This window comes from Scyliorhinus torazame, chromosome 14, assembly GCF_047496885.1.
Source record: "Scyliorhinus torazame isolate Kashiwa2021f chromosome 14, sScyTor2.1, whole genome shotgun sequence".
Taxonomy (NCBI): domain Eukaryota; kingdom Metazoa; phylum Chordata; class Chondrichthyes; order Carcharhiniformes; family Scyliorhinidae; genus Scyliorhinus; species Scyliorhinus torazame.
In genome coordinates this window covers 164559057-164575753 of record NC_092720.1, presented here as the reverse complement: position 1 = coordinate 164575753, position 16697 = coordinate 164559057, and the positions used below count along the sequence as shown (strand labels likewise).

Here is a 16697-nt window from a genome sequence, read left to right as displayed (position 1 = left end):
GAGTAGACTAGAACTGTACTCGTTGGAATTTAGAAGGATGAGGGGGGATCTTATAGAAACATATAAAATTATGCAGGGAATAGATAGGATAGATGCGGGCAGGCTGTTTCCACTGGCGGGTGAAAGCAGAACTAGGGGGCATAGCCTCAAAATAAGGGGAAGTAGATTTAGGACTGAGTTTAGGAGGAACTTCTTCACCCAAAGGGTTGTGAATCTATGGAATTCCTTGCCCAGTGAAGCAGTCGAGGCTCCTTCATTAAATGTTTTTAAGATAAAGATATAGTTTTTTGAAGAATAAAGGGATTAAGGGTTATGGTGTTTGGGCTGGAAAATGGAGCTGAGTCCACAAAAGATCAGCCATGATCTCATTGAATGGCGGAGCAGGCTTGAGGGGCCAGATGGCCTACTCCTGCTCCTAGTTCTTATGTACTCTGTGCTTTGTGCTGAACTGTTTGACTGAGGAAACCCAACCCGGGATAAAGGGCCTGGAAGTTGGGATATTCGTTCCAGGGTGGTGGAGTACCCTGGGAGTCGGGCTGGATGACCCTGGAATGAGTGTGGAGATGCTGGGTGAGGGAATGGGCTGGTTGGAAGGCCCATCTGGCAGAACTGGTATGGTTCCTTATACCCTCCATGCCAACCTCTGTCACCCATCCAGTCCACATGGCCCTTTATAGCCTCTGTGTCAATTTTGTGCTAATTCAAACCAGCCCGTGCTGCCCACCCACCAGCCATTGCCCATACACCATCCAAACCAACTCACCCAGTATCCACAATGGCCTGACCTCAGGACCCATGCTGATGTTAAATAAACTGAAGTTCCAAGTGCCTGTTGCGACTTTATCTTTAGAAACCATTCATTTATTAAAAGAACCCAATGAATACATTTATATTCCTTATAGCCAACGTAGCATTCAATTGCATAATCCTGTCTAAAAAAAACAAAGATTAAAATTCATAGTCCCATTCGTGTCCATAACCACTTGGAGCTGTCCATCAATGATATGGCAGGCACCCAACTGTGATAATGGATGGTTGTGAATTGTATCATTCAACACTACCCTTTCAATCCCTGAGGCATATCTCAACATACAGAGTGAAAAACAATCATTTTTAGCACTCTGGTTTTTTCAGAGTAAAACGTAGGAGGTTTAAATGCCTGGTTAGCTGAACAGCTCCATTTGACATTTCACCTCGACACTTTGTTTTTGACAGTTCCTTGAGCTCTCGGTTCCAATGCATTTATTCACTTTTCAAGCACATTCATTTCTACTTTCAGTAATGTCAAACGGCAGCTTATCTCCCACAAAGATGCCTGGGGACCATATCCTCTACAAAAGGGTAACCTATATCCAAACAATCCACGGAGTTCAGACCTAATCCTCCTGGATCTGATCTGCACCAATTGGGTTTCAGACACCTCTCACCCAAAACCACACGAATGGAGGCAGCTGCTGATTTTGCCTCCGCAAATCCTGACCTGGCCAATTCCTGATCCCATGAAAATAGGAGGTGCTATGATTTGGGGGGGGGAGGACTCACAGATTCAGGACTCTTCCGCCATTGTCCTCACAAGGGAGAGGCTCTCTGTCATGGCAAAAATCCAGATAGAATATTGTCCTCCAGGAGCGGGAGATAATGGCATCGAGGAGGCAGTGTTGGAGGGATGGATCCTAATGCCTTTCTTGTCCCTGATGTGACCTCTCCTGAGGCATGTCCAGCAGCAGATGTCTCTGCACTGGGCTGTTGCTGGTCAGAAAGTGCAGGCTCTGTTATCTGAGGCAGACTGGGTCTCATTTCATTTAAAGTTTCATTGCTTCTTCGCCGAAGCTGACAAAGAACTTCATTTTGCTGCTGAAGAATCTCATTCTTTCTTTGTAGATGCTGTTGAAGAACTTCATTGTTTCTTTGTCGATGATTCTGAAAAATCTCATTGTTTCTTTGAAGATGCTCAAGAAGAATCTCATTGTTTCTTTGTAGATGATGCTGAAGAATTTCATTGTTTCTTTGCAGATTGTGGTTAACATATATCTTAAATTCAGTCAAAGGTTGTTCAAGCAAGTTAGAAGTGGCCTGATAACTCTCCATACTTTGAACCTGTAAGCTCTCAAGCGCTTTTGGATCATTTTCATTTTCTGCACCAGCAGCACAGGCCTGATGTTGTCCGTGTGCTTGTGGAGACGGCGGAGTTTCTGCTCCCAAAGCCGCAGGTTCCTCACCTCCAGAAGGTTCTGAGCATCCTCCCTCCATCACAGCAGCAAGATCATCACAGGCTTCCTCCTTCACACAAGTCACAATATTTAACTTTAACTCATCAACACTACCCTCCAAATCAGACATCTTATCCTCCTGACACTCCTCTCCCTCCCCCACTGCAGCTGCCATGCCACATTGCTGTGAGGTATTCACCTCCGTCCCTTCCTCATCAGCCCTTTCAGGAATCTCGGACACTGCTGTAAAACCTCCTCCATTTGATGTGTCCATGGACACCTGTGTATCTGTCAAAGGAAGAAAATCACAATTATCTTTTGTCGCATAAATTAACTCTCCTCCTGATGGTTTAAACACTCAGCTGCTGACATCACCTTCACTCATCCCCATATCTGATCCACCATTGGTTATCGTGGAGTTGGAGAGATCAAACAGCTTGCTCATGAACCCCTCCAGTTCCGTCAGCTCCTTGCTATAAGGAAACCGCCCTCCAGTCGAAGAGCACTCCTGTGCCAGCTTTACCGAAAGAAAGAAATGAAAATTAAAAATTAACCATGGTCCAGACTTTGCTGTGCTGTCTTGTGACACATTTTCCGACAGTTTTCAGGGGGACCTCTGATTAGAGGTCAATCTTATGACAAAGTCAGGGATATCGACAAAACAACTGCAGTTTACAAACCCTCAAAATTAGGAAAATAAATCTTGTGATCTTTTCAACTCAAAAATTATGATTAAAGTTTCAAAAACTAACATATAATTAAAATTCAGATATTTTCCTCTTCACCATCGTAGGGAAATTTGTGCAGAAACAGCAGCGATTGATGTCTTTTAGTGATGTTTGGCGATCTGGTCAACATGTGAATATTACGGTGTATACAAGAAGCCAGAAATTCCAAAAATAATTTGTCACTTACCTGGCATGGGAAGAGTTGCTCCCCTGTGTGAACACGTTGCTGTCCGTTGAGGTGCGATAACTGCGAGAATGAGTTGTCAAACACCTCGTATGTGAATCGTTTCACCCTTGTGTGAATACGTTGGTGTCTACGGAGGGTAGATGAATCCGAAAATGATTCGTTACACACCTCACACGTGTAGGGTTTCTCCCCTGTGTGAACCCTTTGATGTGATTGAAGGTTGGCTTTTCGGTTGAAAGTCTTCTCACAAACATCACACCTGAAGGGTTTCTCCCCTGCATGAAGACGTTTGTGTTCAATGAGGCTTGATGATTGTGTGAATGATTTGTCACACAGCTCACACGTGAAGGGTTTCTCACCTGTGTGAATCCTCTGATGTGACTGAAGATGGGAGGATTGGCTGAAAGCTTTCTCACAAACATCACACCTGAATGGTTTCTCCCCTGTGTGAATCACCTGGTGCCTCAGCAGCATCGTAGAATTCACAAAACGTTTTTCACAAACATCACACTTGAATCGTTTCTTTTCCATGTGGCTGCCCTTATGGTAACAGTAGTTGTAACAAGTGCACCTTAGAAGACCTTATGAACCTGTGAAGCCTCCTCATACACCTCACACTTGAACAGCCACCCACCTGTAGGAATGAGTCAGTGGTTCATAAGGCTCGATGAATGATTGAAGCTCTCACCACACTTGGAGTCCACTCACATTTCTTCCCAGTCTCACCCTGACTGATTACCCACAGCCGAACCTTCGGAAAGGTTGGTTCTGATAGAAGGTTCCACACCATTGACCAATTTCAGATCTGATGATATGTCAAAGCACCCCTGACTCGAGTGATTTCCAGATGGTGGTTTCACTTCTCGGTGTTGAGCAATGCTGTGAAGGGACTGGATGTCTTCCCACAGTTGTACAGTTGTTCCCTGGGTGATGGTCAGGATCTATCTGTGGTGTCTATCTTCTCTGTATTCTCTGGCATAGTATGGTGCAAACCTTCTGTAAAACAGGAAAAGGAAGCATGATTTTCTCCAACTCCCTCTCCTTTGCTGAAGGGGCTGACTCCTCAGTTAGAGAATGTTCCACAGTGAGTGTCAGTCTGCTATTACTCTGAGTGGGGATGGGATACAAGTCCTTTCTTTTTCCTCACTTGATTAATTCCTGTTGATTCCCTTTGTTCTTATTTTTAAAATTTTGTCTTTATCATTATTGGTTCATTGATCGTTAACTGAGACATACCTTTTAGTCCAGCCGAGGAAGTAAGGAACTCAAAAGTGTCAAAACAGGATGCTGTGGAATAACGTTTTGTAGTTTGGGTAGAAGGACCCAGACTTTATTGGCACAGAAGGGATTGGAGGGGTTTGTTTCAATTGGTTGGCTGGTGGCCAATGAATTGGCCAGGGATACCTCAGCCCGGCAACAGACAGTGATTGGTTCTGTCAGGTGGTTTTTTTTGGAGAGAACTCGGGAGAAGCCACTGGACCCTTAAGGTGGAAGCAGCGCTCTCTGTCTCTCTGCTGCCTACTGTCAGAGGGCAGAAACATCTAGACCCTGAAAGAGGCTGTTGTGCTCTCTCTCTCTCTAAAAACCTGGCTGCCTGATATTTCTGAGTGTCCAGTGAAAACCATGACAAGCTGAAAGAAAGGATAACATCCATCTGAAAGTCTAGACTAAAGCAATGAAACTAACTGGAAGACGTCCATCTGAAACAAAGACTCTCATTCTTTTCATTTCATCATTATATTACACCCCTCTTTTGCCTCTTTACGTGTGTGTGTGTGTGGAGGGTGGGGCGAGTTAAAGGTGGGGGGAGGGTTCAGAGATGAGATTGCAGTTCACCAGTTATATTTGTTGCCTAATTATAGTTTCTGTTAATAATAAAAAGTTAATTGTGTTTAATCTGGTGACTAATTATTGGGCAACAGTTATTAGGCAGCCGAAGACCTCGGGTATTTTAAAATAAAAGTTCATTTCAACCATGTTGCAACTCCGGATCAAGTGGGGCTGGGATTGACTGCACACTGGCCCAGGGTGCCGTAACAAGGGACACTGGATAGTGACCAAGACTCTGTCCAGTCCCCATCTTCCCAGGCACTGTGGGGACAATGGAAAAGACAGTCTGGCAGAGTGTAAAACGGGCTCTCAAGTCACGAGGAGCTCGCAAAGACCAGTTTTAACCTTAGAGCATTTGTTTAATATAAAAATACTCAGGAGAAATATTAATTCAATGGGGATTTTTAAATTTCTCCCCTTGAAATTATTTGAAGAAAACACACTGGGCAGGAAGTGCTGAAACATGGGCGCGATTCTGACAGAAACATTTCTATCTTCATTTGTGGCAGCTTTGTCAGGAAGTTTCCCGCCGGCGTGTTCCCCACCCCTATTCAATGACACTTAAGTCACTTTTTTGGGCCCTGGGGAGTTTCTCGCCGGTTAGCCCACACTTAAGGCGTGATTCTCCGGTCTTGTGCGCTGTCGCTTGAGTGAAATGAGGCCGTTGAATAGGAGAGGCCGAATATGAGAACTGCGACAGGCGCCAGTTTGTGATGCAACCGGCCAGCTCCTTTAGGCAAAATCGGGATCGAGCTGTAGCCTTGCGAGAAACTGATTATCACCACTTAAGCCCTATTTCCATACAATTAATGAGAGAGACCTTGTATCCAATGGCCTCCCGTCATTCATCGGCTTCCCCAGCAAATGGTCACGCCGCCGCCGATTAGTACTCTTTTTGAAAAACATGAACCTGGCAGAAGGGGATCTTGGGAAGCCGAGTAGCCATCTTTGATTGGCACCCAACTGCAGCCTCCCTGGGGAGGCCGGTGTATCTCGGATGAGTAGGTCTTAAGTAGGTTTAAATCCTACTTCAGGGAGTGTCATGTCCCTTTTGGGCGGAGCTCAGACTTCCGACACCTCGCGGGGCTTGGGTGAATCCTGTGAGGCGTTGAGGCTGCCGGGAGGCCCGAGAGAGGGCTCTCCCGAGATTCTCTGGCCACTTTGTGCTCTCGATCGAGCGCAATGCAGCCGGAGCATCGCGCCCTATTTCTTCAGTGCAGCTAATTGAAGGGTTCTGGTTTATCCTGGGAAATTCCAGGGGGAGGATCAGGGAGCCACCCTGCACTGACCTAAACCACCCAGGGGTCTCCGATGGCCCAGGAAACCCCCCAGGTGCCATTCCGCCTAATCCACGTTTATGGAGACCAGCATTGATTGGCACCCGGCTACAGCCTCACTCGGACTGCACATCCCAAATTCAGCTCTTAGTCACAGCACTAGACAAAACTATCAAATCCAAGCCCAGGCTTCTGGGAAAGGCCAAGACCTTCAGGTAAAATCTTTAAAGAAGACATTAAAAGATATTTCAATAAATATGCATCTGCCCCTCCCAGATAATTACACCTCACCTTCCCATATTCTGCAATGACCCATCAACAAAACTCAGGCTGTAAATCAGAAGGGAAATGCTTCCAATAAACACTCAATATCCAACACAGCCAATCAAACAGCTCAGCACAAAGCACCGAGTAAACAGGTCCCTGAGCTGGATCTTGTCACACAGCATAAGGGGCATTTCCACACCTGATTGCCCACAGGATAGTCAGACTGCCTGAACATTAGTGTGGATATTGTGCAATGTAATTCTTCTAAATTCTGCTCCTTCACTCACCATCTCCTGACTTGGTTTGGAGTCCCTACAGGAAGTGAAGCAGCTGTGGTAGAGGAAGAGGAGAGAATGGGCAGAGTGGGTGGGCTCTCTGATTGACATCTATGACAGACAATCCTAATATTTCTGCAGTAACAGGAGTTTCCTGAAGTTTGGAAAACTGACCAGGGAAACGGAGGCAACTTTGAGCAGCAGATCGGGCGGGGATTTAAACTTGTCATTGTCCCATCTGAATAAAACCTCACTTATTGCAGCTGCTGTCTCAGTTCCCCTGGTAAACATTTGACAGATTTCTAGTATGGGAATAGCATTCTTCATCCTCGGAGGGTTTGAAACAGACAGCATCAGTGTGGGATATGCTTGACAGCAGATCAGAAGAGGAAGCCTGGCATCCAAGGCAGCGATGACTTTCAGTAGTGGGATTAGCACATGCACGGTGTCCGGGGGGGGGGGGGGGGGTGCTTGGGGAGACACAGGAAAGGTCCTGAGAGGAGATTGATCCAGTATTCGGGGTTTGTCTCTATTGCTGGGAGAGTGACTTGGTGACTCAGGGAGTGTGCTGCTGCTCATTGTGTGAGTAGATGCCCCAGGGTTTGATATCTTACAGCCCTGGCCTGTTCAGGGGTCACCTAGTATGGAGGTTCAGCTTCCCTCAGGTCCAAACTCTGAGACTCAGTCACACCTTCCTGTTATTCTCCTGGGATATCCTGATACATTCATCACCCCCAGTGTGTCCCGGTCCATTCATGTCTGCCAGATGACCTGGTTTATTCAAATAATAATAATAATAAACTTTATTGTCACAATATTGTTGGTTTGCACTGAGTGCTGAATTTGGTGCTTTTTGAGTGCGATAGTGAGAGTTTGGTGACCGAGGGAGTGCTGAATTTGGTGCTTTTTGAGTGCGATAGTGAGAGTTTGGTGACCGAGGGAGTTAGGTGAGGAGGGAGTAAGGTGCTTCTTTCATTTTGTTTCCGACATTTCCGCAAAGAGTGCGAAGAGAGCCAGGAGTTTACAGGAAGTGTAGCTGACTGGGAGCAGAGTCGGAGGGCGGAGATCTAGTTAGTCCACACAGCAGCTATATTCTTTAAGGTAAGAGGGGATGGAGGCTAGGCCAGTTACATGCTCCTCCTGTAGGATGTGGGTGGTGAGGGATACCACCGGTGTCCCCACTGACTATACCTGCGGGAAGTGCACCCAACTTCAGCTCCTCAAAGACCGTGTTAGGGAACTGGAGCTGAAGCTGGATGAACTTCGGATCATCCGGGAGGCAGAGGGGGTGATTGAGAAGAGTTACAGGGAGGTAACCACACCCAAGGTACAGGACAAGAATAGCTGGGTTACAGTCAGGGGGAAAAAAACAAACAGGCAGACAGTGCAGGGATCCCTCGTGGCCGTTCCCCTTCAAAACAAGTATACCGTTTTGGATGCTGTTGGGGGGGATGACCTACCGGGGGAAGGCCCTAGCGGTCAGGTCTCTGGCACGGAGTCTGGCTCTGGGGCTCAGAAGGGAAGGGGGGAAAATAGAAAAGCAATAGTTGTAGGAGATTCAATGGTTAGGGGAATAGATAGGAGATTCTGTGGTCGCGAGCGAGACTCCCGGAAGGTATGTTGCCTCCCGGGTGCCAGGGCCAGGGATGTCTCGGATCGTGTCTTCAGGATCCTTAAGGGGGAGGGTGAGCAGCCAGAAGTCGTGGTGCACATTGGTACCAACGACATAGGTAGGAAAAGGGGTGTGGAGGTAATAAACAAGTTTAGGGAGTTAGGCTGGAAGTTGAAAGCCAGGACAGACAGAGTTGTCATCTCTGGTTTGTTGCCGGTGCCACGTGATAGCGAGGCTAGGAATAGGGAGAGAGTGCAGTTGAACACGTGGCTGCAGGAATGGTGTAGGAGGGAGGGCTTCAGGTATTTGGATAATTGGAGCGCATTCTGGGGAAGGTGGGACCTGGACAAGCAGGACGGGTTGCATCTGAACCAGAGGGGCACCAATATCCTGGGAGGGAGGTTTGCTAGTACTCTTCGGGAGGGTTTAAACTAATTTGGCAGGGGAATGGGAACCGGATCTGTAGTCCAGCAACTAAGGTAGCTGATATTCAGGACGCCAAAGCATGTAATGAGGCAGTGGGGAAGGGAACACTGACAAAGGAGAGTATTTGCAGGCACGGAGATGGGTTGAAGTGTGTATACTTCAACGCAAGAAGCATCAGGAATAAGGTGGGTGAACTTAAGGCATGGATCGGTACTTGGGACTACGATGTGGTGGCCATCACGGAAACTTGGATAGAAGAGGAGCAGAAATGGTTGTTGGAGGTCCCTGGTTATAGATGTTTCAATAAGATTAGGGAGGGTGGTAAAAGAGGTGGGGGGGGGGGGGTGGCATTATTAATTAGAGATAGTATAACAGCTGCAGAAAGGCAGTTCGAGGAGTATCACCCTATTGAGGTAGTATGGATTGAAGTCAGAAATAGGAAAGGAGCAGTCACCTTGTTAGGAGTTTTCTATAGGCCCCCCAATAGTAACAGAGATGTGGAGGAACAGATTGGGAAACAGATTTTGGAAAGGTGCAGAAGTCATAGGGTAGTAGTCATGGGCGACTTTAACTTCCCAAATATTGAGTGGAAATTCTTTAGATCAAATAGTTTGGATGGGGTGGTGTTTGTGCAGTGTGTCCAGGAAGCTTTTCTAACACAGTATGTAGATTGTCCGACCAGAGGAGGGGCAATATTGGATTTAGTACTGGGTAATGAACCAGGGCAAGTGATAGATTTGTTAGTGGGGGAGCATTTTGGAGATAGTGACCACAATTCTGTGACTTTCACTTTAGTAATGGAGAGGGATAGGTACGTGCAACAGGGCAAGGTTTACAATTGGGGGAAGGGTAAATATGATGTTGTCAGACAAGAATTGAAGTGCATAAGTTGGGAACATAGGCTGGCAGGGAAGGACACAAGTGAAATGTGGAACTTGTTCAAGGAACAGGTGCTACGTGTCCTTGATATGTATGTCCCTGTCAGGCAGGGAAGAGATGGTCGAGTGAGGGAACCATGGTTGACAAGAGAGGTTGAATGTCTTGTTAAGAGGAAAAAGGAGACTTATGTAAGGCTGAGGAAACAAGGTTCAGACAGGGCATTGGAGGGATACAAGATAGCCAGGAGGGAACTGAAGAAAGGGATTAGGAGAGCTAAGAGAGGGCATGAACAATCTTTGGCGGGTAGGATCAAGGAAAACCCCAAGGCCTTTTACACATATGTGAGAAATATGAGAATGACTAGAGCGAGGGTAGGTCCGATCAAGGACAGTAGCGGGAGATTGTGTATTGAGTCTGAAGAGATAGGAGAGGTCTTGAATGAGTATTTTTCTTCTGTATTTACAAATGAGAGGGGCGATATTGTTGGAGAGGACAGTGTGAAACAGATTGGTAAGCTCGAGGAAATACTTGTTAGGAAGGAAGATGTGTTGGGCATTTTGAAAAACTTGAGGATAGACAAGTCCCCCGGGCCTGACGGGATATATCCAAGGATTCTATGGGAAGCAAGAGATGAAATTGCAGAGCCGTTGGCAATGATCTTTTCATCCTCACTGTCAACAGGGGTGGTACCAGGGGATTGGAGAGTGGCGAATGTCGTGCCCCTGTTCAAAAAAGGAACTAGGGATAACCCTGGGAATTACAGGCCAGTTAGTCTTACTTCGGTGGTAGGCAAAGTAATGGAAATGGTACTGAAGGATAGGATTTCTGAGCATCTGGAAAGACACTGCTTGATTAGGGATAGTCAGCACGGATTTGTGAGGGGTAGGTCTTGCCTTACAAATCTTATTAAATTCTTTGAGGAGGTGACCAAGCATGTGGATGAAGGTAAAGCAGTGGATGTAGTGTACATGGATTTTAGTAAGGCATTTGATAAAGTTCCCCATGGTAGGCTTATGCAGAAAGTAAGGAGGCATGGGATAGTGGGAAATTTGGCCAGTTGGATAACGAACTGGCTAACCGATAGAAGTCAGAGAGTGGTGGTGGATGGCAAATATTCAGCCTGGATCCCAGTTACCAGTGGCGTACCACAGGGATCAGTTCTGGGTCCTCTGCTGTTTGTGATTTTCATTAATGACTTGGATGAGGGAGTTGAAGGGTGGGTCAGTAAATTTGCAGACGATACGAAGATTGGTGGAGTTGTGGATAGTAAGGAGGGCTGTTGTCGGCTGCAAAGAGACATAGATAGGATGCAGAGCTGGGCTGAGAAGTGGCAGATGGAGTTTAACCCTGAAAAGTGTGAGGTTGTCCATTTTGGAAGGACAAATATGAATGCGGAATATAGGGTTAACGGTAGAGTTCTTGGCAATGTGGAGGAGCAGAGAGATCTTGGGGTCTATGTTCATACATCTTTGAAAGTTGCCACTCAAGTGGATAGAGCTGTGAAGAAGGCCTATGGTGTGCTCGCGTTCATTAACAGAGGGATTGAATTTAAGAGCCGTGAGGTGATGATGCAGCTGTACAAAACTTTGGTAAGGCCACATTTGGAGTACTGTGTACAGTTCTGGTCGCCTCATTTTAGGAAGGATGTGGAAGCTCTGGAAAAGGTGCAAAGAAGATTTACCAGGATGTTGCCTGGAATGGAGAGTAGGTCTTACGAGGAAAGGTTGAGGGTGCTAGGCCTTTTCTCATTAGAGCGGAGAAGGATGAGGGGCGACTTGATAGAGGTTTATAAGATGATCAGGGGAATAGATAGAGTAGACAGTCAGAGACTTTTTCCCCAGGTGGAACACACCATTACAAGGGGACATAAATTTAAGGTGAAAGGTGGAAGATATAGGAGGGATATCAGAGGTAGGTTCTTTACCCAGAGAGTAGTGGGGGCATGGAATGCACTGCCTGTGGAAGTAGTTGAGTCGGAAACATTAGGGACCTTCAAGCAGCTATTGGATAGGTACATGGATGACGGTAAAATGATATAGTGTAGATTTATTTGTTCTTAAGGGCAGCGCGGTAGCATTGTGGATAGCACAATTGCTTCACAGCTCCATGGTCCCAGGTTCAATTCCGGCTTGGGTCATTGTCTGTGCGGAGTCTGCACGTCCTCCCCGTGTCTGCGTGGGTTTCCTCCGGGTGCTCCGGTTTCCTCCCACAGTCCAAAGATGTGCGGGTTAGGTGAATTGGCCAATGATAAATTGCCCTTAATGTCCAAATTGCCCTTGGTGTTGGGTGGAGGTGTTGAGTTTGGGTATGGTGCTCTTTCCATGAGCCGGTGCAGACTCAAAGGGCCGAATGGCCTCCTTCTGCTCTGTAAATTCAATGATAATCTATGATTAATCTAGGACAAAGGTTCGGCACAACATCGTGGGCCGAAGGGCCTGTTCTGTGCTGTATTTTCTATGTTTTCTATGTTAGGTAGGTTTACATTAACACTGCAATGAAGTTACTGTGAAAATCCCCTAGTCGCTACATTCTGGCACCTGTTCGGGTACACAGGGAGAATTCAGAATGTCCAATTCACCTATCAAGCACGTCTTTCGGGACTTGTGGGAGGAAACCGGAACACCCGGAGGAAACCTACTCAGACATGGGTAGAACGTGCAAACTCCACATAGCAGTGACCCAAGCCAGGAATCGAACCTGGGACCCTGGCACTTTGAAGCAACAATGCTAACACTGCTACTGTGCCGCCCAAGAAGAGGCCACCCAGCCTTGTTTGAAATATATCACTGCTGTATTGTCTCTGACTTGATTGCTTTTCTGTGTTATGCTGTGTCCCTATTCTATAAACAGTCTGCATCCCCTCTCTCTGCCGAATTAGTTTAAACTAATGTGTCCCCCTCTCTCTATTCCGTCTCTCTTTTATGTTATGAGCCAGGGCTTAGAAACCCCAAAGTGTATTATGAAGTTCACCTGACCTATAACTTTTATGTTGAATTTGGCTAGGATGAACACAAAAGCCTTCGCTGCAGGTGTAATTCATCAGACTTCCCAGACACTTTAATCCAAAAAAGGTTTATTCTAAGAGTGTAGTTAACACATATATCTATAAACACAGCAAGAATTTTTTAATCAATTACAAACATAAAGACATCACACAGTTACAGTAATCTATGTAACACTTAATGAATTCCCCCCTTAGCTGTTCCAATTCAAGAACAAAATTCAATAAACCAAACCCCTTTTCAAGGGCCTGGCCCAGCACCCTGCATTTTCACTTGAATGTGACTGGTCCAGTTCCAACCAGCAAATTCAAACTCCATTCGGAAAGCAACTATATCTTTAAAGTTACCAAGGCAGTTAGCCACAATCAATGTGCTTTTTACTGGAACAGCTTTTAGAATGAAATCAATGAAAACACTTCTTTCTCCTACTGCAGTCCAAAGCAGTCAAACTGAAACCTTAAAAAAAACCTCTCACCTGACAGTCACAGCCCAATGTACTACAAGTCACAGGATAAGAGACTAAACCTTTCTTAAAGGGACACTCACATGACACTTGTGTTCCCCATCTCTCTCTTCTGTCCCCCCGCTCTCTCCCCTGTGGCCCCCTCTCTCCCTCTGGCACCCATTTCTCTCTCTTGTACGCCCTCTCTCTCTGATGTCCCTCATCTCTACTGCATCCCTCTCTCCTGTGTCCCCCTCACCCCACTTTCCCCCTCCTCCTGTGTCCCTCTCTCTCCTGTGACCCTTCTTCTCTCTCGTGTCCCTCCTCTCTCTCTTCTTTGACCCCTCTCTCTCTCCTGTGTTTTTTCCCTCTTCTGCATCCCCCCTCTCGCTATCTCTCCTGGTCCCTTCTCTTTCCTGTATTCCCTCTCTGTCCTGTATCCTCTCTCCCTCTATGCCGCTCTCCCTCTTCTGTATCCCCACTCTCTCCTGTACATCCCCTATCCTCTGTCTCACCTCCCTCTTCTCTGTTCCCCCTCTCTCCTGTGCCCAACTCTCTTTTACGGTGTTCCCCTCTCCTGTGCATGTGCGGATCGTACCACTCCATATGATTGATACCTTGGAAGCTGTGGGTCTTCATCTTCTGATCTGCTGTCAAACACATCCGAGGCTACACATCTCACACTGATGTTGTCAGTTAGAAACCTCCGAGGATGAAGAATGCCCACACTAGAAATCTCTGTCACACATTTACCAGGGGAACTGAGACAGGAGCTGCAATAAGTGAGGTTTTATTCACATGGGGCAATGACAAGTTTAAATTCCCATCTGATCTGCTGCTCAAAGTTGCCCCCATTTCACTGGTCAGTTTCCCAAGCACCAGAAATATTTGGATTGACTGAATGACGTCAATCCGAGAGCCCACCCACTCTGCCCATTCTCTCCTCTTCCTCTACCACAGCTGCTTCACTTCCTGTAGGGACTCAAAACCAAGTCAGGAGATGGTGAGTGAAGGAGCAGAATTACAGTGCACAATATCCACACTAATGTCCAGGCAGTTTGACTATCCTGTGGGCAATCAGGTGTGGAAATGCCCCTGATGCTGTGTGACAAGATCCAGCTCAGAGACCTGTTTACTCGGTGCTTTGTGCTGAGCTGTTTGATTGACTGTGTGTTGGATATTGATTGTTTATTGGAAGTATTTCCCTTCTGATTTACAGGCTGGGTTTTGTTGATGGGTCATTGCTGAATATGAGAAGGTGAGGTGTAATTATCTGGGAGCGGCAGAGACACATTTATTGAAATGTCCTCTTCAAATATTTTACCTGAAGGTCTCGGCCTTTCCCAGAAGCCTGGCCTTGGGTGTGATAGTTTTGCCCAGTGCTGTGTGTGAGAGCTGAATTTGGGATGTGCAGTCTGAGTGAAAGCAGTGCATCTAATTTCCCAGGATAAACCAGAATCCTTCAATCAGTTACACTGAAGCAATATTTTCTTTAGCTTCCAGCAGTTCCTGCCCAGTTTTTGTTTCGTATATGAAGTAATCACTACACAGCGCCGGGCACCTGGGTTCGATCCCGGCTCGGGTCACTGTCATGTGTGGACTTTGCACATTCTGTCTGCATGGATCTCACCTCACAACTCAAAAATGTGCCTGGTAGGTGAATTGGCTATGCTAACATGCCATTTAATTTGGGATAAAAAAGAATTGAGTACTCTAAATTTATAGGGGAAAAAAATGAAGTAATCACCAAGCCAGCCAATATTTTCAGCAGTGATTAATTGGAGCTTTCTGAGCTCTGCTGAATTTTCTAGTGGCTGTCTTCAATGATGTGAATCATCGATTGGGATGCACCACAGCTGTAAGTCCAGATACCTGCAAGGCCTCACTCTTGCTGCCCAAAGGCCTTGGCCAAGTGGAAACGGTTAAAGAGTTCCCAATGTTGGTACGACAGGCAGGCAGGCTGTGTGACCTTGTGGTGAATGTATTATGCCAATAATCCACCATTGTATTTGTATCTGTGCTATGCTGTTGCCCTTGTGGGCTCCACCTATGGGCCACTTTATGGCATTATCCATAGGGGAACATGTTGGGGCCTGTATGGGCTCTGCCCATGGCTCCTCCCCTTGATGGGAGGTAGAAAGAGCAGTCGACCTGTAGGTGGTTCTCAGTATTGGATCAGTCGCAGGCAGGCACTGTTCTAAGTTGAATAAAGCCACAGTTTACTTCTACTCCCGTCTCGAGTGAATTGATGGTCGTATCAGACCTGTAATGTGGTTTTTAATGTTGACGTGTTGGTTCCAATATTGCTGCCATTGGGCCTTCGATGATACTCCTTGGCACAGTGGTCTTTTATTTTTATATAAATTTAGTGTACCCAATTCATTTTTTTCCAATTAAGGGGCAATTTAACGTTATCAATCCACCTACCTTGCACATCTTTGGGTTATGGGGGCGAAACCCATGCAAACACGGGGAGAATGTGCAAACTCCGCACAGACAGTGACCCAGAGCTGGGATTGAACCTGGGACCTCGGCGCCGTGAGGCAACAGGGCTTAACCCACTGTGCCACCGTGGCACAGTGGTCTTAACCATACAGGCTGATGTGATGAGAGGCGAGCAGCAAGTGGATTGGGAAAGTGCTTGTGTAGCGACAGCCTTAGATTGACGTAAACCTTCTCCAGGAGTTTTCTTGGTGCACTCTCCCTCTTTCTAGGAGAGGGCGGGATGTTGCTCAAAACTGGGAGTCAGGAGAGTTGAGTTGTTTAGAGGGTGCCTGAGATGGTACACATTGTTTGGTTGAGCTGGGTATCCACAAGACTGGTATGGGATGAGTTGTGCCATTCTGGTTCTGAGTACTCTGCAGTCGAGTAGGCAGTGGCAAGAGCTGAAGTCCTTAAGGTTTGAGCATCTTGCACCCCAAGTTTACCGAGAAGGCTGTTTTACGTTTTGATCTTTGATGCTGTCTTGCTCAGATGTTTTTTGTATGTCAGTGTTCGGTCAAGGGAATACCAAGATAAACAGGATGTTGTTTGTGAATCAGTCTCTTGCCATTCATGGAGATGTTGAATTCCCTCTTGGCGCTGGCATTGTAGAGGTGCAATATACTTCTTACTGTTTTGTTACTGATGTTCCTGTCCAGTTTGTTTTCTGCAAATAATATCAGAAAAGGGAAGAAATTTCAAAATCCCCAGTGAATAAATCTTTCTCCAGAGTCTTTTTTATATTAAACACATACTCTCAAGTGTAAAACTGGCCTTCACCAGCACAACTCGAGCTCATAGTGAATTGATAGCCTGTTTTACACTCCGCCCGACTGTCTTTTCCATTGTCCTCACAGTGCCTGGGAAATTTGGGTAGCCACGTTGTCTGCTCCTGGTCAATATCCAGTGTCTGCTGGAAACAGAGGCTGTGTGACAATCACGTGAGTATCTGATCCCCACACAGGGGAATAGCAGACTGACACTCACTGTGGAACAGTCTCTAACTGAGGAGTCAGCCCCTTCAGGAAAGGAGGAGAGGAAGTTGGAAGAAATCATGTTTCCTTTTCCTGTTTTACAGAAG

General features: G+C 46.4%; 1 protein-coding gene across 2 annotated transcripts; it reads right to left on the bottom strand.

Moving 5' to 3' along the window:
* Positions 1-839: 839 nt before the first annotated feature.
* On the bottom strand, positions 840-14001 carry LOC140389200 (uncharacterized). 2 transcript variants are annotated; one of them, XM_072473371.1, is made up of 4 exons: positions 13753-14001; positions 3126-4121; positions 2586-2727; positions 840-2498 (listed from the first exon to the last, which is right to left on the bottom strand). In XM_072473371.1, exons 2-4 carry the CDS (start codon positions 3654-3656, stop codon positions 1591-1593), a joined length of 1581 nt encoding a protein of 526 aa, XP_072329472.1. In that variant the 5' UTR covers positions 3657-4121; positions 13753-14001; the 3' UTR covers positions 840-1590. The 2 variants fall into 2 exon arrangements, with proteins under 2 accessions (XP_072329472.1, XP_072329471.1); XM_072473370.1 differs by lacking the exon at positions 13753-14001 and adding an exon at positions 6787-6967.
* Between the last annotated feature and the right edge of the window lie 2696 nt (positions 14002-16697).